The following is a 23,417-nucleotide window of genomic DNA, read 5'->3' on the forward strand; positions in this document are numbered from 1 at the left end:
GATAGAAGATTGGCTTACTGGCAGAAGGTGGAGTATGAATAAATGGGGTCTTTTCTGGTTGGCTGCCAGTGACTACTGGTGCTCCGCATGGGGCCGATTTTTTCACGCTATATGCTAGTGATCCGGATGACTAAATTGATGGCTTTGTATCCAGGTTTGCGATGATATAAAGGTCGGTGGAGGAGCAGGTAGTGTTGAGGAAACGGAGCCTGCAGAAGTACTTGGACAGATTAGGAAAATGGGCAAAGAAGTGGCAGGTAGAATTCTGTGCATGGTCATTCACTTTTGGTAAAAGGAATAAAGACCTGGACTATTTTCTAAATGGTCAGTGAATTCAGAAACCAGAGGTACAATGGGACTTGTGTGTCCTACTGCAGAATTCCATAAAGGTTAACTTGCAGGTTCAGTTGGTAGCAAGGAAAGCAAATGCAATGTTAGCATTAATTTTGAGAAGACTAGAATACAGAAGCAAGGTTGTAATGCTGAGGCTTTATAAGGTATCAATCGGACTTCTGGTACTGTGGTACATCTGGGGTACTGTGAGCAGCTTTGTTGTTGAGTACCGTCAAGTCGTCATTGACTCATGGCGATGCTATGGATAGTGTAGTTGTCCATAGGATTTTTGTGAATGGGACCTGGCCTGATTCGAACTCAGAACCATCTGTCTTGAAGTCCAGTGCTGATGCCACTACACCACCAGCCAGCCCACACAGTTTCTTGCCCCATATCTAAGAAAAAACATGCTGGAATTGGAGAAGGTCCAAAGGTTTATGAGAATGGACCTGGGAATGAAAGTATTGATATATTAGGAGCGTTTGATGGTTGAAGTTTAAAAGAATTAGGGGGGGGAAACCTATTGAGTATTGAAAGGCCTATATAAAGTGATGAGAGAGGATATTTCCAATAGTGGGTGTGTGCATACTTACTTGACGTGGGTTGATTCAGGTTATAAAGGATAAAGATGAAGGATGCGTCACTGCATCTTTGACATGAATGATATTTCAGTTTTTAGCTTTAAACATATTATAAAACAAGTTAAAGTAAATTGCGGTACCATCAAGCACATTCTGTCAAAGAGAGTCTGTTCCAAACCAGTGTCATGAACACTTTCAGAGCCTTGGATAGTAGGTGGCAATTGCTTAGGGTCTCCAACAAGGATCAACTTTGCACATCCAAACCTAAAATGAAATGGCCTATTTAAATTATAAAATTCACTTATATTGCAGCATACATTTTGAACCAATAACTCAAGTCCTGAAGAGGTCTTGAATTCTAGCATATTTCAATGGCTATTTCATTGTTATTCAACCACAATGCATTAACAATGAGAGCAATTACTAATCTAGCAAACAGATTAGCAGAATTAGTCATCAGGAAGTAATTGCATCAGGATAAGTGCATTCTGCAAAGGGAAAACTATTGTATTCACTGCTGCAAACTGCCAACTTGGGATGCACATTTGGGAAAATTCAGCGACATCTGTCCTATGAACATTTTGGAACTGTCCAATCTCTTACCACTTTGCATGGTGGAAATTGAAGAAAAATGTGCACTATGTAGTGCATATTGCATAGCCTCAAATTATTGACAGTTACTGTATAGAAGCATAGTTAAAATTTGGCAGTAACAATCTCAGAACTCTCAAATGCACAATCACGAAGCTATCCTGCTACATAACTCATGGTCATTTCATATGAATTGAATGGAAATCGGGGAACAGTTTTCCCAATGTGCAAGGAATTCAGTAACCATACATTTACATCTTTTCAATGAACTTGGAAAATTAGCTTATTCACTTTCCCCAAACATAAACACTTCAATAAAAGTGAAATTTCCTTTCTTGCCATGTATACATCTGCGCCAAGTGCATCGAGATGCAGCTCCTAAGGGACCGCGTTACGGAACTGGAGCTGCAGCTCGATGACCTTCGTCTGGTCAGGGAGAGTGAGGAGGTGATAGAGAGGAGTGGAAGGCAGGTGGTCACGCCGGGGCCACGGGAGGCAGACAAGTGGGTCACGGTTAGGAGGGGGAAGGGGAAAAGGAAGGTGATGGGGAGTACCCCGGCGGCTGTGCCCCTTAACAACAGGTACTCCTGTTTGAGTACTGTTGGGGGGGACAGCTTACCCGGGGGAAGCGACAGTGGCCCTGCCTCCGGCACAGAGTCTGGCCCTGTAGCTCAGAAGGGTAGGGCAAGGAAGAGGAGGGCAGTTGTGATAGGGGACTCGATAGTAAGGGGGTCAGATAGGCGATTCTGTGGACGCAGTCCAGAGACTCGGATGGTAGTTTGCCTCCCTGGTGCCAGGGTCCGGGATATTTCTGATCGTGTCCAAGATATCCTGAAGTGGGAGGGTGAAGAGCCAGAGGTCCTGGTACATATAGGTACCAATGACATAGGTAGGAAAAGGGATGAGGTCCTGAAAGAAGAATATAGGGAGCTAGGAAGGGAGTTGAGAAAAAGGACCGCAAAGGTAGTAATCTCGGGATTACTGCCTGTGCCACGCGACAGTGAGAGTAGGAATGCGATGAGGTGGAGGATAAATGCGTGGCTGAGGGATTGGAGCAGGGGGCAGGGATTCAAGTTTTTGGATCATTGGGACCTCTTTTGGCGCAGGTGTGACCTGTACAAAAAGGACGGGTTACACTTAAATCCTCGGGGGACCAATATCCTGGCAGGGAGATTAGCGGGGGCTACTGAGGTGACTTTAAACTAGAATGGTTGGGGGGTGGGAATCAAATTAAAGCGGCTAGGTGTGAGGAGGTTAGTTCACAACAGAGGGATGGGAACCAGTGCAGAGAGACAGAGGGGTGTAAAGTGAGCGTAGAAGCAAAAAGTACAAAGGGGAAAAGTAAAAGTGGCAGGCCGACAAATCCAGGGCAAGCATTAAAAAGGGCTAAGAGAGTTGTAAAAGAGTGCCTGAAGGCTTTATGTGTCAATGCAAGGAGCATTCGTAATAAGGTGGATGAATTGAAAGTGCAGATTGTTATTAATGATTATGATATAGTTGGGATCACAGAGACATGGCTCCAGGGTGACCAGGGATGGGAGCTCAACGTTCAGGGATATTCAATATTCAGGAGGGATAGACACGAAGGAAGGGGAGGTGGGGTGGCGTTGCTGGTTAAAAAAGAGATTAACGCAATAGAAAGGAAGGACATAAGCCGGGAAGATGTGGAATCGATATGGGTAGAGCTGCGTAACACTAAGGGGCAGAAGACGCTGGTGGGAGTTGTGTACAGGCCACCTAACAGTAGTAGTGAGGTCGGAGATGGTATTAAACAGGAAATTAGAAATGTGTGCAATAAAGGAACAGCAGTTATAATGGGTGACTTCAATCTACATGTAGACTGGGTGAACCAAATTGGTAAAGGTGCTGAGGAAGAGGATTTCTTGGAATGTATGCGGGATGGTTTTTTGAACCAACATGTCGAGGAACCGACTAGAGAGCAGGCTATTCTGGACTGGGTTTTGAGCAATGAGGAAGGGTTAATTAGCGATCTTGTCGTGAGAGGCCCCTTGGGTAAGAGTGACCATAATATGGTGGAATTCTTCATTAACATGGAGAGTGACGTAGTTAATTCAGAAACAAAGGTTCTGAACTTAAAGAGGGGTAACTTTGAAGGTATGAGACATGAATTAGCTAAGATAGACTGGCAAATGACACTTCAAGGATTGACGGTGGATATGCAATGGCAGGCATTTAAAGGTTGCATGGATGAACTACAACAATTGTTCATCCCAGTTTGGCAAAAGAATAAATCAAGGAAGGTAGTGCACCCGTGGCTGACAAGAGAAATTAGGGATAGTATCAATTCCAAAGAAGTAGCATACAAATTAGCCAGAGAAAGTGGCTCACCTGAGGACTGGGAGAAATTCAGAGTTCAGCAGAGGAGGACAAAGGGCTTAATTAGGAAGGGGAAAAAGATTATGAGAGAAAACTGGCAGAGAACATAAAAACGGACTGTAAAAGCTTTTATAGATATGTAAAAAGGAAAAGACTGATAAAGACAAATGTAGGTCCCCTGCAAACAGAAACAGGTGAATTGATTATGGGGAGCAAGGACATGGCAGACCAATTGAATAATTACTTTGGTTCTGTCTTCACTAAGGAGGACATAAATAATCTTCCAGAAATAGTAAGGGACAGAGGGTCCAGTGAGATGGAGGAACTGAGCGAAATACATGTTAGTAGGGAAGTGGTGTTAGGTAAATTGAAGGGATTGAAGGCAGATAAATCCCCAGGGCCAGATGGTCTGCATCCCAGAGTGCTTAAGGAAGTGGCCCAAGAAATAGTGGATGCATTAGTGATAATTTTTCAAAACTCGTTAGATTCTGGACTAGTTCCTGAGGATTGGAGGGTGGCTAATGTAACCCCACTTTTTAAAAAAGGAGGGAGAGAGAAACCGGGGAATTATAGGCCGGTTAGCCTAACGTCGGTGGTGGGGAAACTGCTGGAGTCAGTTATCAAGGATGTGATAACAGCACATTTGGAAAGCGGTGAAATGATCGGACAAAGTCAGCATGGATTTGTGAAAGGAAAATCATGTCTGACGAATCTCATAGAATTTTTTGAGGATGTAACTAGTAGAGTGGATAGGGGAGAACCAGTGGATGTGGTATATTTGGATTTTCAAAAGGCTTTTGACAAGGTCCCACATAGGAGATTAGTGTGCAAACTTAAAGCACACGGTATTGGGGGTAAGGTATTGGTGTGGGTGGAGAATTGGTTAGCAGACAGGAAGCAAAGAGTGGGAATAAACGGGACCTTTTCAGAATGGCAGGCGGTGACTAGTGGGGTACCGCAAGGCTCAGTGCTGGGACCCCAGTTGTTTACAATATATATTAATGACTTGGATGAGGGAATTAAATGCAGCATCTCCAAGTTTGCGGATGACACGAAGCTGGGTGGCAGTGTTAGCAGTGAGGAGGATGCTAAGAGGATGCAGGGTGACTTGGATAGGTTGGGTGAGTGGGCAAACTCATGGCAGATGCAATTTAATGTGGATAAATGTGAAGTTATCCACTTTGGTGGCAAAAATAGGAAAACAGATTATTATCTGAATGGTGGCCGATTAGGAAAAGGGGAGGTGCAACGAGACCTGGGTGTCATTATACACCAGTCATTGAAAGTGGGCATGCAGGTACAGCAGGCGGTGAAAAAGGCGAACGGTATGCTGGCATTTATAGCGAGAGGATTCGAGTACAGGAGCAGGGAGGTACTACTGCAGTTGTACAAGGCCTTGGTGAGACCACACCTGGAGTATTGTGTGCAGTTTTGGTCCCCTAATCTGAGGAAAGACATCTTTGCCATAGAGGGAGTACAAAGAAGGTTCACCAGATTGATTCCTGGGATGGCAGGTCTTTCATATGAAGAAAGACTGGATGAACTGGGCTTGTACTCGTTGGAATTTAGAAGATTGAGGGGGGATCTGATTGAAACGTATAAGATCCTAAAGGGATTGGACAGGCTAGATGCAGGAAGATTGTTCCCGATGTTGGGGAGGTCTAGAACGAGGGGTCACAGTTTGAGGATAGAGGGGAAGCCTTTTAGGACCGAGGTTAGGAAAAACTTCTTCACACAGAGAGTGGTGAATCTGTGGAATTCTCTGCCACAGCAAACTGTTGAGGCCAGTTCATTAGCTATGTTTAAAAGGAAGTTAGATATGGCCCTTGTGGCTACAGGGGTCACGGGGTATGGAGGGAAGGCTGGGTTCTGAGTTGGATGATCAGCCATGATCATAATAAATGGCGGTGCAGGCTCGAAGGGCCGAATGGCCTACTCCTGCACCTATTTTCTATGTTTCTATGTTTCTATATATTTTCATTTACTGTTACTTTCCTTGCTGAAGGCCTACTTTGTTTACCAAGTTTTGATCATGTGACTTTTAGTGCAACTTTGACTCGTGTTTTATTTGGGACCTTTCACTATATGTAACCTCAAATAATTTATATGTTGTTGCTGTAAGATAAAGCTCAATCAACAAACAAATATGCATATAATATTTCACAGCCAAAGTGTCTGGGTGCAGCTTTGAGCACAGGATTTTGCCACTCCATTGCTTCACCACATTTCTCTCTCCTTCTTCCTCACATTTGCCCCTCTCTGTTGTTGTTGTTGAGTGCCATCAAGTCATCGTTGACTCATGGCTATCTATGGATAGTGTAGTTGTCCAAAAGGTTTTCATGGCAAGATAGGGAAGTAGATTGCCAGGCCTTTCTTCCACGCAGATACTGCCGTTGCCGAGGTTGGGACCCGGCCAGATTCAAACTCAAGACCATCTGCCACTAGTGCTGATGCCACTACACTACCAGGCAGCCCCTCTCTACAGTCCCCATACTTTTGCTACCTCTTTGCCCAGAAGCCCCTCTTGTCCCTCCATCGCTTGCAATAGTTTCATTTCTCACTTGTCTCTATTAAAAGCAAAGAAGCTTCCTCCAGCATGAATTGAATACTTTGTTATTCCACTGTTGTTTAGCAGTATAATTTTTTTTAAATCATTGATAACAGTACCTTTTTTTAAAGTTGTTGGTTCTTTTCCCCCTAAAATAGTTTGACAATGCTGTCTTTTAATAAAAAGCTCCTCATTTTTAATCTGTCAAAATAGGAACTACCAAACAGCAAAACACATTTATTGCAGGACCTTTCCTTCACTAGTTGTACTAATCGCTGTGACAAATACCTATGTTATCAGCGAAAGTACTGCCCTGCGGAGAGTTGTGAGGCGATTATAAACATTAGAATGAGTTTGCAATAGACATTACCTTGCAATAGGAAGGAGAGAGGTTGGTTCTGTAATTTGACTGCATTCGTCCAGTAACACCAATGGAAAGCTCAGGTTGTTCATACACTGAAAAGGGCATGCAGCACATGTAGCTCCCACCACTCGCACCTACACAAGTGTGTGAGCAAAAACAGAAAGGGACAGTGAATAGTAGTTATATGTATATAGATTTCAATATTTCAATATTTTTAGGCATTCAATTAAGTTATAAAGTCATCACTTATAACTCAATTTTCCAAGACTACCTCATATAACTTGCTATGGAAATGGGCTAATGTTGTCCCGGTATACAAGGGTGACCACACTCACCCTGTTAACTATAGACCAGTAAGCTGAACATGTATCATAGGTAAGTTAATGGAAACATTAATAAAGAATGAGATGGAAAAGCAACTGATAAGAACAGGCTTGTTAGCAGAAAGCCAGCACGGGTTCAGAAAGACTAAGGAGCTGGTGCTAGACCTGAGGAGAGCTAAGGTACCGGTGACCCCTGTTTCCATCCGGGGGGTCAGTGTAGACATGGTGGAGGATTACAAATACCTAGGGATACAAATTAACAATAAACTGGACTGGTCAAAGAACACTGAGGCTGTCTACAAGAAGGATCAGAGCCGTCTCTATTTCCTGAGGAGACCAAGGATCTGCCGGACGATGCTGAGGATGTTCTACGAGTCTGTGGTGGCCAGTGCTATCATGTTTGCTGTTGTGTGCTGGGGCAGCAGGCTGAGGGTAGCAGACACCAACAGAATCAACAAACTCATTCGGAAGGCCAATAATGTTGTGGGGATGGAACTGGACTCTCTCACGGTGGTTTCTGAAAAGAGGATGCTGTCTAAGTTGCATGCCATCTTGGTCAATGTCTCCCATCCACTACATAATGTACTGGTTGGGCACAGGAGTACATTCAGCCAGAGACTCATTCCACCGAGATGCAGCACAGCGTCATAGGAAGTCATTCCTGCCTGTGGCCATCAAACTTTACAACTCCTCCCTTGGAGGGTCAAACACCCTGAGCCAATAGGCTGGTCCTGGACTTATTTCATAATTTACTGGCATAATTTACATATTACTATTTAACTATTTATGGTTCTATTACTATTTATTATTTATGGTGCCACTGTAACGAAAATCAATTTCCCCCGGGATCAATAAAGTATGACTATGAACTATGAACTATGAAAGGGGAAATCATATTTTACTAATACACTAGAGGTTCTATGATGAAGCAACTAAAATTTATAATAATAGAGCAGTTGATATCATTTACATGGACTTTCAGAAAGCTTTTGACAAGGTACCCCACAAGAGGTTAATAATCAAATTACAGGAAGTAGGGATTCAGGGTAAGGTGTGCAGATGGGTGCAGGATTGGCTCAAAAACAGAAAACAGTGATTTATGATGAGAGGAACATTTTCACATCTAGATGATGTTAAAAGTGGGGATCAGTTTTGGGGGTCACCGCTGTTTTAATTTATGTTAATGATTTGGGTAAGCACATAACAAATAAACTAGTAAAGTCTGCAGATGACACAAAATTAGGGGGACAGGCTGTTAACATTCAGGCAGCAGAATCGACACAGTTAGATTTAAACAAAATGCAGATAAATGGCAGAAAAAATTTAGTGTGTAAAACATTACATATAGAAAGTAGAAATATTAGATATGAATATATAATGGGGGTCTTGAGTTAGGAAGTGCACAGTATGAGAAGGATCTGGGTGTCCTGGCAGACTCATCACTATCCATAACTAGAAGATGCTCAGAAGTGATTAGGAAGGCTAATAGAATGTTGGGCTATATAATGCGCTCAGTGGAGTTCAAGTCTCAAGACATTCTCCAAAAGTTGTATAATGTGCTTGTGAGGCCTTGAGTACTGTGTACAATGTTGGTCACTGTATTTTGTGAGAGATGTGAAGGCACCAGAGAGAGGGCAAAGAAGGGTGACGAGACTCATTCCAGGTCTGCAGGGTATGAGCTATGAAGAAAGATTGAAAGAATTAAATCTTTTTAGCCTAAGTAGACACAGAATGAGAGGATGACATGATAGAAGTGTTAAAAATCATTATGGGTAAGATGGATGCCAACTGCTACTTCAAAACTAATCCATCAATGAAGACGTGGGACCATTGGTGGAGACTGGTTAAAGGGAGATTTCAGACTAACATCAGGAAATAATTCTTTACACAGTGAGTCGTGGACACATGGAACAAACTACCTAGTTGTATAATTGAGAGAGGTAGCTCAGAGACTTTCAAATCTAAACTCAATAGTTATTTCAACACACTACGTGTACAGGAATTTGACAAGCTTTGTTGGGCCGAATGGCCTGCTTTTGTCAAAAACTTGCTAATGCTCTAATATTGTAGTTGCTAAACTTACAAAAAGGAACTACAGGCAGTCCAGTATTCTTGCAGGAAAATTTGTTAGTATTATATGGGAAGAGAGGTTAAACTAGTTTGGCAGATGGATGGGACTCTGAGCAGGAGCAAGTCATGGGATAAAGCAGTAAGCCAGCGGGAGCAAGTTTAGTAATCAGGTCAGCCAGGGGCACAGTAAAGGGAGGGAAAGAAATACTCAGTTAAACTGCATTTATTTCAGTGCCTGAGGCCTAACAGGTACAGTGGATGAACTCAGAGTGTGGATTGGCTCTGGGGACTGGCTTGTTATAACCATAACAGAAACGTGACTGACGGTAGGCAGGACTGGTAGCTCAATATTCCAGAATACAGAATCCAGGCAAGTGTGTTGCCTTTTTGATAAGGGAGGATAAAACAGCAGTGGCTAAAAACAACCCTTTTTTGGGGGATTGTCCAGTGAGGCCATTTGGGAAGAATTTAGAAACAAGAAGGGGAAGGTCACTCTACTGGGGTCTATTATAGACCCTCCAACAGTCAGCTGGACATTGAGGAGCAGGTGCACATAGATGCAAGAATAATAGGGTTGCATAAGTAGGAGGTTTTAATTTCCCATGGCACTGCTGGGCCACCCTGAGTGTTAAGGGCCAAGAAAGGGTGGAATTCATGAAATGTGCCCAGGAAAGGTTGGCCAGTTTAGGTCCTTATTTCTTGGAACATAGAAGAATGAGACTTCTAGAAGTGTTTGAAATTATGAGAGACATAAATAAGGTGGATTGTAACAACTGTTACCCTGGAGAAGGGGAGTGCAAAGCTAGGATCATAGCTTTAGGGTGAGTGGGAAAAGGGACTGAGGGGCATCTTTTTCCACACGGAGGGTGGTGAGTATATAAATGAGTCACTAGAGGAAATGGATGAAGCAGGTACACCATTTGACTGTTGCCACAGTTTCTACAATTTTCTGTGCAACTCATTTTATACGTGACAGTTGGCAGATTTCAATGCCCAGTTAGGAAGGCAAAAATTAACAGAACTTTCACACATAATTATCTATGTTGGAAAATGATTAAACACTTCTCCACTGATTTGCTGTCAATGGATCTGCATACCTGCAAGATTATGCCTGCTGGGAATATTAGTAAACATTACATGTTCCTGTGGGGAACAGGAAGTCCTGATCACTATGGGTTTGACTGCACTTAATGTTAAATAGTGAAATATGAATAGGGTCTCGGCCTGAAACGTCGACTGCACCTCTTCCTACAGATGCTGCTTGGCCTGCTGCGTTCACCAGCGACTTTGATGTGTGTTGCAGGAATTTGGGCTAGTTGTTTTTTTTGTTATTTACACAATTTTATCTTCAGAAATAAGTAAAATTATATCAATCTTGTTTGCTTTTTTTTGGGTAAATGGACTTACAAATCATATAATCATAAGTTTTAGCGCACAAATTGTAGTAACAGCTACATTGAAATGGCTGAATGCAGCTGGAGCCTGGGAACCACAGCAGGGCCAAATATGCAGCTGGATTTGAGGTCCAGAATGTGGGTTGTTGTCCTGGCAACTCTGCTATTTGTAATTTTAATACTTGTTACCAACTTTCAACAGCTATGTGGTTTGAAAAGTCCAATGCAAATCCTTCCCGTAAGGGTGCATTAAATCAAGCTTGTTTTCACAAGATGACACATGCACAGAAGTTGAACACACAAAAGACTACAGATGCTAGAATCTGGAGCAATAAACAAATTGCTGGAGGAAGTCAGTTGATTAAGCAGCACAAGTTGACAACTCCTCACCCCCCACACTTCCCCCAGATGTTATATTGCATGGAACAGTGTGTAGAGTTGATGAAAAGTGGGATTTGATGGCAATACATATCAGATCATTAGCCTTATTGAAACAAAATGTCCAGGTCTTTGGTACTGATTTCTTGCATGGACCTCAAGAACGGCCTCATCCATCTGTTATTAATCCAACCACCTGGAATTCCTAAAGTCCTTTAGGTACAGGTCCCTCTTTCTTCTCAATCACCATGGTCTCTAAAATAGAGTTGGAAAATCAGGGTTCCCACAGTCATCTATGTCTGTCTGTCTAGGTACCATATCCGATGCGGACGTTGGTGACCATCCATATAGATCTATCCCTCGTTCTTTGGATGGCTTCCATTTCCTTGACATGTAGCCACCTGGCTAGGCATTTGATGTACATAAGCCGAAGTCTTCCTCTAGGTTTGCTCTCCTTGATCTTTCCAGAGAGTATGGGTTTTTCTAGTTCATCTTTCCACATGATGTGTCCTAGGAATCTGAGTTGTCTTTCTCTTATTGTTGGTATGAGTGATCGAACTGCTTGGGCTCTTCTGAGAACTTCTTCATTTGATGTGTGTGTGGTCCATGATATTTTTAACATTCTCCTGTAGTCATCTATGTACTGTCATTTATTCCAACAAGCTTGTGAAATATTTGTCCCTGGTCCCTGCCAAAAGGTACCTCTTTTTAAAGATGTGCCTTTTGGCAGGATCTCGAGACAAATATTTCAATCAATATTAGCTACCTTGAACTGTAGTTAGCCATTGACAATTTGTTCCCCTTGGATATGGAGTAACATGAGAAAAAAATGTCACATTTTGGAAATGGGTAAGGGTCAGATCCTCTATTTCTCTTTTTCTTTCCTTTTCATTTATTTAAGGACATTTCTATATTCCCGTTACAGGAGACATTTTGGTCCACTGAGCCTCTGCTGCTCCCAAATCAAGTTTTGTTTGAAACCTATCCCCTATTATTATTATTTGAGGAGACAGCTAATCTTATATTGTAATTGCACTGCAGGTTTTCCAACACATTGCTATTCAAAATGCTGGAAGAGCTGAGCAGATCAAGCATCATCTATGGAGAAGAATAAAGACATGACTTTTCAGACAAGAACATTCACCAGAACTGGAAAGAAAGGGGGAAGAACTTAGAATTCAGAAGGAAGAATCTGATAGGACAGAAGAGTGGACCATTGGAGAAAGTGGGGTGGGGGGGTGCAGGGGTAACCACAGGGAGATAATAGGCAGTGAAGTGAAGAGAAGGTGTAACAGGAGAGCCGGAATGGGGAATGGAAAAAGAGAGAAGGGGGAGGTGGAGATATTATAGGAAATTAGAGAAATCGATGTTCATGTCGTCAAGATGGAGGCTACACAGATGGAAACAGATTCCTTCTTCTTCAGCCATTTACTTTTTCCACCTATCACCTCTCAGCTTTTTACTTCATCCCCCCTTCCCCACCCACCTACTTTCCCCCTCAGTTGCCTTCACCTATCACCTGCCAGCTTGTACTCCTTCCCCTCCCCCCACCTTCTTATTCTGGTTCCTTCCATCTTCCTTTCCAGTCCTGATGATAAGTTTCAGCCTGAAATATTGAATGTTCATGCCTCTACATAGATGATGACTGATCTGCTGTGCCCTTTCTGTATTTGTGTGTTATTCCGGATTTACAGTATCTGTTGAACCACTTGTGTTTATATTTCTATTCAATACTCCAAAGTTCAAGCAGAGGTGTTGGGAGTTCTTTCGGCAGTCAAAAATTTAGCTGAAAGCTGAACTGATGGACAGATCATAGGGTAAATTCCACTGAAAGAGCTATTGGCATACTTGTTGAAAGCAATTGGCATGATTATTGAAAGCAATTGGCATACTCACAGTTTCGGTAAATTCTACAAATGCTTCCAGTTGATGTGGTGGTTACAGTATGATCAATTAGCGTCAGGAAATAGAATGTGCTGTGCATTCATGAGAGCCAGGAAATAATGAAAGGATTTTCTTTCAGTAAAATTTATATGCTAAAATAAAGTACTGACCTCTTTGAGCATTGCTCTGTTTCTGCCCAGTTTATGCTGTTCAATACACCTCCTCACATGCATTTTTTCTACTGGTGTCAGATCATCCTTGAGGAGAGCCCGTAGTTCTCGTATTTCTTCAGTATCACTACCTGCATGTAAACTAATTAAAACCTTATAAATATTTATCATAGCCAGAAGGTAAACCATTTTTCCTGAGAACACTGGACTCTTGAACATTAATGACAATTAAACAGAGATTAGTCATTCCTTCAGGGAGCAAGTAAACATGAAAGCCTAAACAATGCAAACGCCCTCTTGTGGCTGGCAAACTTACAAACAGCAGAAGGAATATTTCAAAAGTTCATCATGAACTTTGGAAACACAAGAGATTCTCTAGATACTGGAAATCTTGAGCAACACACACAAAACACTGGAGGAACTCAGTAAGTCAGGGAACCTCTATGGAGGGGAAAAAACAGTTGACATTTCAGGCTGAGACCCTTCATCAGGACTGACTATTTAATGATCTCTATGAAGAAGAACACAAATTATTGCTTCAGAAAAATTCAAACATAGTACATGCAACTGGGAACCTGATTCAGAAAATGGTATGGTGGAAAGGAGATTATTTTCAGTACACCATCTGGGCTGGGACAATCAGGAATAGACTCCATGTATCTCAAATAAATCTACACTCTCCCCTCTCCTGACTCCAGTCTCTTTCATTGCTGCTCTTATCATAGATTATCTCTCCAATTCCCAAAAGCACCAATATTCAGCCTTGCCTTCCTGAGATGGGCCTTTCCTTCTGCCATCCTACTAGCAATCTAACATGGCCTGATCTCTGGACTGCCTTCCCTTCTGTTATTGGGATCATCTCCAAGAGTCCCTTGTTGTGGCCATCTGCAGTTGGTGATTCCATCAATCATCCAGGAGAAAAATAAAATAGAGATCTGTCACAAAGTCATCAGGATATCCCTAGTTTGATGGATACCCTGTTCATTTTCACTTGCTCTGTGTACTCAGGGCCTAGCCAAGTTTGAATGGTCACCTGGTGACAGCAAAGATCATGAGCACAGCTTATATTAATACAAGACCTTCAACGTAACATTTCACACTAAGAAGAAACAAAGGCAGGTCTACAAGAAGCTTTAAAAGAGGAGATATAAATATTCCAGAATCTGTGACCAAATTGGCAGAAAATAGATTGGAGAAAACAAAATTAGAACAAAAAGATGAAAAATCCAAAATGAGAACAGAGAAATTTTTCCATGTCTGTAAATAGTGCAGCAGTCCTAAGGTTAATGGGACGAGGTGGAGGAACAGTGGTAGGGGCGGCAAGAGGTAGAAGTTCCTCAAGAGGTAGAGGTAAGCATAATAAATTTAAGCATCCAGTGTTTGAGGTTGTCAGTTGATAGATACCCACTTAATGGGTTTGATGATTTATAGATTAATGCATATGTATGCTTCAGAGTGATGAAGTAATTGTTAGAGTATCTGCTTTAATACCACCATTATTATTTCATAGTAACGCAGCAATATTTTGTGGGGGGCGGGGTGTAGATGACCAAGTAATTTGAAGAGGTAGGTTTGAGGGGAGTTTCACAAATGAAAAGAGATGATTATCTTTTTTTTACTGGAGGCATTCAGAAATTAATTCCTCAACAGTGAAGGCATAGCTGCTAATGTTGGAGCAGTTAAATTCGGAAATTATCATAATTGAGGTGGGGATGCCACTGTGAATGGGGGAAATGACAAAGGAACTGAGACAATGCAGAGGATGAGGGAGAGGATTTAAAAACGGGTGCATTGCTAAGATTAGACAGCACAACTTCGTGCAAAGAGGGCTTGATGCTACTGTAGGTAAGTTGCTGACGAGCAGAGTTTTGAATAGTAAAAATGAGGTTGAGCAGCAATGTATTAGAATAGTTGGAAATTGACCAAATAAAAGAGTTTTAGGTGCAACTGGGCATTACTACAGAGATAGAAATAAGTAAATCTTAATGGCTCAAGTACTAGTGTGAAACTTATCTTAGCATCAGGTGGCGAACAGTCTTGTTAATGGTAAATCCAAGGGGAAGGAATGTCATTAGTGATGTGGGCCAATAATGGTGATTGCTCTAATGAATGTTCATTTGGAGGAAATTTTTCCTATTTGCTGTAATGTGAACAAATTCACCGGAGAGACCCAGCAGGTTAGATATGAACTAGCATTTTGTTTGATAAAATGAGACACAACAGGCATCATATTGAGACCCTTTCAGAGGAAGAGGCTTGTTCGACCTAATATTGCATGGCATTTTATATGCTAAAGATCAAAATACAATTCTGTATTTACAATGCATCTACAATGTTTTTTTTTTGAATTACATACAACTTTCACGCCTATTCTGCCTCCCAAAATGAATGTTAGTCAATATTGTATGGGTTTTCAATTAACTATTGTTCACAGCTCTAGGAACCTGTTGTCCAGAATTGCATTCTCTATTTAATATACAGTCCATGTTCAGGCCTAGAGATTGCTGAAGTTTCTGTGGATGTGCATGGGATACCCAGATGGTATGTTGCCTCCCAGGTGCCAGGATCAGGGAAGTCTCAAATTGGGTCCACAACATTTTGGAGGGGAGACCAGCCAGATGTCTTGGTACGTATTGGTACTAATGACGTAGGAAGGAAAAGTAATGAGGTCCTGAAGAGAGAATTTAGAGAGCTAGGCAGAAAGCTGAGGAGGAGGACCTCCCAGTAGACATTTCTGGATTGCTACCTGTGCCACGCCACCAGTGAGGGTAGAAACAGGATGATTTGGCACATGATTTCGCCTGTGCAAGCAAGCTAGCTGGAGTGTTTGCTGACATCTTCAACTGCTCCTTGCTTCAGCGTAAGATCCCCTCATGTTTTACGAAGGCAACAATGATCCCAGTGCTGAAGAAGAGCAAGGTGGCATGCCTGAATAACTATCGACCTGTGGTTCTGACATCAATTGCTATGAAGTGCTTCAAGCAATTGGTTATGGTACACATCAACCACAGCCTACCGGTCAACCTCAACGCTTTGCAATTCGCTTACCGGAGCATCAGGTCAACGGCAGATGCCATCTTTCTGGCCCTTCATTCCTCCTTAGAACACCAGGAGAATAAAGACGCATATGTAAGGCTCCTTTTCATTGACTACAGCTCTGCCTTTAATACCATCATTCCAAATAAACTGATTCCTAAGCTCTGGAACCTGGGCTTTAGCACTCAGATCTGCAGCTGTATCTTCAACTTCCTCACAGACAGGACCCAAGCTGTAAAATAGGGGACAAGCTCTCCTCTACAATCACTCTGAGCACAGGTGCCCCACAAGGCTGTGTACTCAGCCCCCTGCTGTACTCACTGTACACCCATGATTGTGTAGCCAAGTTTCCATCGAACTCAATATATAAGTTTACTGATGACACAACAATTGTAGACGGTATCTCGGGTAATGATGAGGTTGAGTACGGAGAGGAAATTAAGAACCAAGTGGCATGGTGCGAAGACAATAACCTATCCCTCAACGTCAGCAAGACGAAGGAATTGGTTGTTGACTTCAGAAGGAGTAGCGGACCACATGACCCAATTTACATCAGTGGTGCGCAAGTGGAACAGGTCAAAAGCTTTAAGTTCCTCGCGGTCAATATCACAAATGACCTGACTTGGTCCAACCAGGCAGAGTTCACTGCCAAGAAGGCCCACCAGCGCCTTTGCTTCCTGAGAAAACTGAAGAAATTTGGCCTGTCCCCTAAAACACTCACTAATTTTTATAGATGCACTGTAGAAAGCATTCTTTTCGGGTGCATCACAACTTGGTATGGAAGTTGTCCTGTCCAAGACCGAAAGAAGCTGCAGAAGATCTTGAACATGGCGCAGCAAATCACACAAACCATTCTTCTGTCTTTGGACTCACTTTACACTGCACGCTGTCGGAGCAGTGCTGCCAGGATAATCAAGGACACGACCCACCCAGCCAACACATTTTCGTCCCTCTTCCCTTCGGGAGAAGGCTCAGGAGCTTGAAGATTCGTACGGCCAGATTTGGGAACAGCTTCTTTCCAACTGTGATAAGACTGCTGAACGGATCCTGACCCGGATCTGGGCCGTACCCTCCAAATATCCGGACCTGCCTCTTTTTTTTTTGCACTACCTTACTTTCCATTTTTCTATTTCCTATTTATGATTTATAATTTAAATTTTTAATATTTACTAATTTTTACTATTTTTAATTTAATATTTGTAAACCAGGGAGTGGGAAGCGCAGAATCAAATATTGCTGTGATGATTGTACGTTCTAGTATTAATTGTGTGGCGACAATAAAGTATAAGTGGGTGGTTGAGAAGCTGGTGTGGGGGGAATGGCTTCAGGTTTTTGGATCATTGGGATCTCTGGGGGAAGTATGACCTGTACAAAAGGGACAGGTTGCACCTGAACCCAAGGGGGGTGGGCAATATTCTCACAGGTAGTTTTGTTAGAGCTGTTGGGGAGGGTTTAAACTAATATGGCAGGGGGATAGAAACTGGAGTGAAGGGACTCAGGATGGAATGAATGGTAAAAAAAGCAAAGATAGCGTGCAGTCAGACTGTCAGAAAGGGCCGGTAGATGTTAGGACAAAATTGCAGCCAGTAGGATGAATGTCAGAACATTAGGGATGCAGAATCAAAAAAGGTAGCAAATAGAGTACTCAAAAGTGTTATATCTCGATGCATGGAGTATAAGAAATAAGGTGAATGATCTTGTTGCACTTTTACAGATTATTGGGTATGATGTTGTGGCCATTACTGAATTGTGGCTGAAGGATGGTTGAAGTTGGGAGCTGAATGTCCAAGGTTACATGTTGTATTGTAGGGATAGGAAGGTAGACAGAGGGGATGGTGAGGTTCTGGTGGTAAAGAATGGCATCAAATCATTAGAAAGATGTGACATGGGATCAAAAGATTTCGAATCCTTGTTGGTTGAGTGAAGAAACTTCAACGGTGAAAGGAACCTGATGGCCTCCAAACAATAGCTGGGATGCGGACTACAGATTGAAATGGGAAATAGAAAAGGTGTGTCCAGAGGTCAATGTTATAATAGTCATGGGAGATTTTAACATGCAGTTAGATTGGGAAAGTTAAGTTGATAATGGATCTCAAGGGTGGGTTTGTTGAATGCATACAAGATGGCTTTTTAGAGCTGTTTTGTAGTTTAGCCTTCTAAGGGATCAGCTATATTAGATTGGGTGTTATGTAATGAACCGAAGGTGATTAGGGAGGTTAAGGTAATGGAACTCTTAGGAGACAGTGATCACAATGTAATTGAGATCAACTTGAAATTTGATAAAGTCTGACATAGCAGTATTTCAGTAGAGTAAAGGAAATTACAGTGATATGAGAGAGGAGTTGGCCAAAGTAAATTGGAAGGAGATGCTAACAACAGGAATTCTGCAGATGCTGGAAATTCAAGCAACACACATCAAAGTTGCTGGTGAACGCAGCAGGCCAAGCAGCATCTATAGGAAGAGGCGCAGTCGACGTTTCAGGCCGAGACCCTTCGTCAGGACTAACTGAAGGAGATGCTGGCAGGGATGACAGCAGAGTAGCAATGGTTTGAGTTTCTGGAAAAATGAGGAAGGTGCATGGTAGGTGCATTCCAAAAACAGATACTCAAATGGCAAAATAGTACAACTGTAGCTCAGAGGGATGTCAAAGCTAATGAAAAGGTAAAGAGAGGGCATACAACAAAGCAAAAGTTAGCAGGAAGATGAAGGAATGGAAAGCTTTTAAAAGCCTACAGAAAGCAAGTAAAAGAGTCATTCGAAGGGAAAAGATGAAATATGAAAGCAAGCTAGCAAACAATATCAAAGTGGATAGAAAAAGCTTTTTCAAGTATATAGAAAATAAGATGAAAGTGGACATAGGACTGCTAGAAAATGAGGCCAGAGAAATAATAACAGGGGCCAAGAAGATGGCAGATGAACTAAATAAATACTTTGCATCAGTCTTCACTATGGAAGGCACTAGCAGTGTGTCAGATGTTGTAGAGTGTGAGGGAAGAGAAGTGAGTGTAGTTACTATTACAAGGGAGAAAGTGCTCAAAAAACTGAAAGGCCTAAAGTGCGTAAGTCACCCGGACCAGATGAACTGCACCCTAGGGTTCTGAAAGGGGTAGTGGTAGAGATTGTGGAGACGTTAGGAATGATCTTTCAAAAATCATTGGACTCTGGTGTGGTTTCGGAGGACTTCACTCCACTCTTTAAGAAAGGAGGAGGGCAGCAGAAAGGAAATTATAGACCAGTTACCCTGACCTATGTGGTTGGGAAGACGTTAGAGTAGTTTGTTAAGGGTGAGGTTATGGAGTACTTCTTGACACAGGACAAGGTGGTACAAAGTCAGCATGGTTTCCTCCGGAGAAAATCCTGCCTGACAAACCTGTTGGAGTTCTTTGAGGAGATTACAAGTAGGGTAGATAAAGGGGATGCAGTGGATGTTACAGAAGGCCTTTGACACGGTGCCACACTTGAGGCTGCTTCCCAAGTTAAGAGCCCATGATATTGCATGGGAATTACTAGCATGGTTAGAACATTGGCCAATTATGATGTAACTAGTAGAGTGGATAGGGGAGAACCAGTGGATGTGGTATATTTGGGTTTTCAAAAGGCTTTTGACAAGGTCCCACACAGGAGATTAGTGTGCAAACTTAAAGCACACGGTATTGGGGGTAAGGTATTGGTGTGGGTGGAGAATTGGTTAGCAGACAGGAAGCAAAGAGTGAGAATAAACGGGACCTTTTCAGAATGGCAGGCGGTGACTAGTGAGGTACCGCAAGGCTCAGAGCTGGGACCCAGTTGTTTACAATATATATTAATGACTTGGATGAGGGAATTAAATGCAGCATCTTCAAGTTTGCGGATGACACGAAGCTGGGTGGCAGTGTTAGCTGTGAGGAGGATGCTAAGAGGATGCAGGGTGACTTGGATAGGTTGGGTGAGTGGGCAAATTCATGGCAGATGCAGTTTAATGTGGATAAATGTGAAGTTATCCACTTTGGTGGCAAAAATAGGAAAACAGATTATTATCTGAATGCTGGCCGATTAGGAAAAGGGGAGGTGCAACGAGACCTGGGTGTCATTATACACCAGTCATTGAAAGTGGGCATGCAGGTACAGCAGGCGGTGAAAAAGGCGAATGGTATGCTGGCATTTATAGCGAGAGGATTCGAGTACAGGAGCAGGGAGGTACTACTGCAGTTGTACAAGCCCTTGGTGAGACCACACCTGGAGTATTGTGTGCAGTTTTGGTCCCCTAATCTGAGGAAAGACATCCTTGCCTTAGAGGGAGTACAAAGAAGGTTCACCAGATTGATTCCTGGGATGGCAGGACTTTCATATGAAGAAAGACTGGATGAACTGGGCTTGTACTCGTTGGAATTTAGAAGATTGAGGGGGGATCTGATTGAAATGTATAAGATCCTAAAGGGATTGGACAGGCTAGATGCAGGAAGATTGTTCCCGATGTTGGGGAAATCCAGAACGAGGGGCCACAGTTTGAGGATAGAGGGGAATCCTTTTAGGACCAAGATTAGGAAAAACTTCTTCACACAGAGAGTGGTGAATCTGTGGAATTCTCTGCCACAGGAAACAGTTGAGGCCAGTTCATTGGCTATATTTAAGAGGGAGTTAGATATGGCCCTTGTGGCTACGGGGGTCAGGGGGTATGGAGGGAAGGCTGGGGCGGGGTTCTGAGTTGGATGATCAGCCATGATCATAATAAATGGCGGTGCAGGCTCGAAGGGCCGAATGGCCTACTCCTGCACCTATTTTCTATGTTTCTATGTAACCTTTTAGGCAATGAGGACAGAAAAATAATATGATGTAGATGAGCAAGTAGAACTTAATATTAGCCAGCACATAGATGAAGGGAAAAGCTCACAGATGAAACATCCAGCAATTCCACATAGTTCACAAGAACTATATGCAAATGCATAAGTGGAATTGGTACAACAGTTTTGAAGAAATATCATAATTAACAATTGCAGGAAATACCTGACCAATATCATGTACAATAGCTGGAAGAAATTTAACATGCAGTATATTTATCCATCAGGACACTCATTTAGAGCATTACCAGGAGCATAATACTACCAGCCGACAATGTTAGTATTAATCTGTGGCCATTGTAGTTTATTCCAGTCCAAAGACATAAGGATTTCACTGTACCATACTTTTATTGACAATAATAGAGAACAAGAATTGTGCTTACCCATACGGCAAGATGGATTTAGCAATCTTCCGAATGCTCCCAACTCTGATAAATTTATCAAATCCAAGTTCGAGAAGCCTAATTAATGCAAACAAATTATGCCAATTTATTTTGCAACAGAAATCATGAATAATAACTTAATTTCTCTACAGTTTTGTCAAAAAAGATCATGTACCATGATTCACAGAACTGCAAAATCGAATCTATGTAAGTTACTTCCAAAAATCCCATATAAACAAGGCAAGCATTACAAGCTGCAAAAAATCCACCTGGTAAGTCAGATCCTTCCAGGTAAGGTAGTTGTTTACATTTGAATTGATCAGTGTTGCTTATTACACCTCATTGTGGCCTCCTTTACCTCAGCAAAAAAATGATGCCGATTTGGGGAAATCACTTTGTCGAGCATCTTCGCTCCATCTGCCATAGCAGGCAGGATCTCCTGGTGACCAACCATTTCAATCCCACTTCTCATCCCCACATTGACATGTCTGTTTATGGCCTCCTCTAATCTGTACAGATTAGAGGAACAGCATCTCATATTCCTCCTTGGTAGTCTCTAACCTGATGAATATTAGTTTCTCAGATTTTACTCCCCTCTGTCCCTCCTTTTTAAACTCTTATATCGCCATTCTCCAAATCTCTTTTCCCTGCATCCATCCATCACCCTCTCCACATATCTATGACCCACACAATCCTTCTACTGGTTACCCTCCCCTCCTCCTTCCCTTTATTCCAAGTCCACTGTCCTCTTCTATCAGATTCCATCTTATTTAGCCCTTTGTCATTTCCTCCTATCTTCTCCCAGCTCCTTACACCATTCTCAACTCTCTTCACTCAACCTGTTTATCACCGCCATCACCTAGATCCACCCATCACCTGCCAGCTCTTGCTCCATTGTCTTCTACGCTTTCACTATTGACTACCTCCCAGTTGGTTTTCAGTCCTGAGAAAGGATCTCAATCCAAAACGTTGATTTCCATTTCCATCCATAGATGAGCTGAATTCCTTCAACTTATAAATTTTACATGCAAGACATGCTTTAAAAAAAAAGATTTTTCTTCAGCCTCATCCCCCTTTTGCCCCCTCCCTCCATCCCACTCTGTACTATTTGGGAAAACAGAATATTAGGAAAGCTGCTGGCCCTGGTGGTGTCTCACCTGGTACTCTAAAACACTGCGCGGATTAGTTAGTAGCTGTTTTCACTATGATATTTGACATCTCCCTGCAATTATGCAGGATTCCAAACTGCATTAAAGTTACTAGAACCATTCCAATTCCCAAGAAAAACCAGATCACTGGACTTGATAATTATAGGCCAATTGCTCTGACTTTAGTAGTTACGAAAACCTTTGAATATCTGATGCTGGCCTACCATAAATTCATGACTGATACTCTTTTTGACCCACTAGTTCGCTTATAGAGCAAATCATTCATTTAATAATGTAATTAACTTACACCTTCATTACATTCTTCAACATTTGGACTCCCTCAACACCTTACGTGAGGAACTTGTTTGTGGATTTTAGCTCCACTTTCAACACTATTGCTCTAGAGTTGCTCCACAGCAAGCGAACCGAGCTAGCTGTACCCTACAGTGTCTGTCAGTGGATTATGAACTTCCTGACAGGAAGGAAGCAGAATGTATGGCTGGGCTCCTATTTGTCTAATCCAATGTCTATAAGCACAAGCTCTCCCCACAGCCTTGTTCTGTCACCCTTCCTGTTTTCACTTTATACAAATGACTGCACCACCATAGACAAATCTATTAAAATACTAAAATCTGCAGATTGTAGTTGCTTTCATCTCTAATAATGATGTAACTTGTTATCAAAGAAAGGTAGACCATTTTGCAGCATGGTGTGCTCCTAACAACCTGGAGCTTATGCTAGGAAGGCAGAGGAAATGAGGATTGACTTCTGCAGACAACCCTTTATCTGCACCACCCTCTCCCCCGGAAATCAATGGTCAGGTTGTGTCTGTGGTCAAGTCATTCACATACAAATGTATTGAAAGTACATTATAACAAGTACGTTATACTCACCACAGGGACAATCCAAGCAGAGATGAATTTTTGATGAATTTTTAATTCCTGATGAATTTTCACTCAGCCATGATTAGGAGTGTTGTGACCACCTCTATTACCATTAGAGAGGGAAGAAGTGGCAGGAAACCCAAGTCCAAGTTGCAGTGAGTGGTCCACTCAGCAG

At 42.3% G+C, this 23,417-nt stretch overlaps 1 protein-coding gene across 6 annotated transcripts in view; it reads right to left on the reverse strand.

Moving 5' to 3' along the window:
• The window catches only part of LOC134345552 (5'-3' DNA helicase ZGRF1-like), a 126,206-nt gene that overhangs the window by 18,062 nt on the left and 84,727 nt on the right, over window positions 1–23,417 (reverse strand). For all 6 annotated transcript variants that reach the window (XM_063046380.1, XM_063046383.1, XM_063046384.1 and 3 more), the window contains 4 exons: window positions 21,211–21,288; window positions 12,974–13,115; window positions 6,761–6,888; window positions 1,055–1,178 (listed from right to left, as the gene is read on the reverse strand). In XM_063046380.1, the coding sequence (XP_062902450.1) occupies window positions 1,055–1,178; window positions 6,761–6,888; window positions 12,974–13,115; window positions 21,211–21,288 (472 nt within the window). The remainder of the gene's footprint in view (window positions 1–1,054; window positions 1,179–6,760; window positions 6,889–12,973; window positions 13,116–21,210; window positions 21,289–23,417) is intronic.

Source organism: Mobula hypostoma, chromosome 4, assembly GCF_963921235.1.
Source record: "Mobula hypostoma chromosome 4, sMobHyp1.1, whole genome shotgun sequence".
Classification (NCBI taxonomy): domain Eukaryota; kingdom Metazoa; phylum Chordata; class Chondrichthyes; order Myliobatiformes; family Myliobatidae; genus Mobula; species Mobula hypostoma.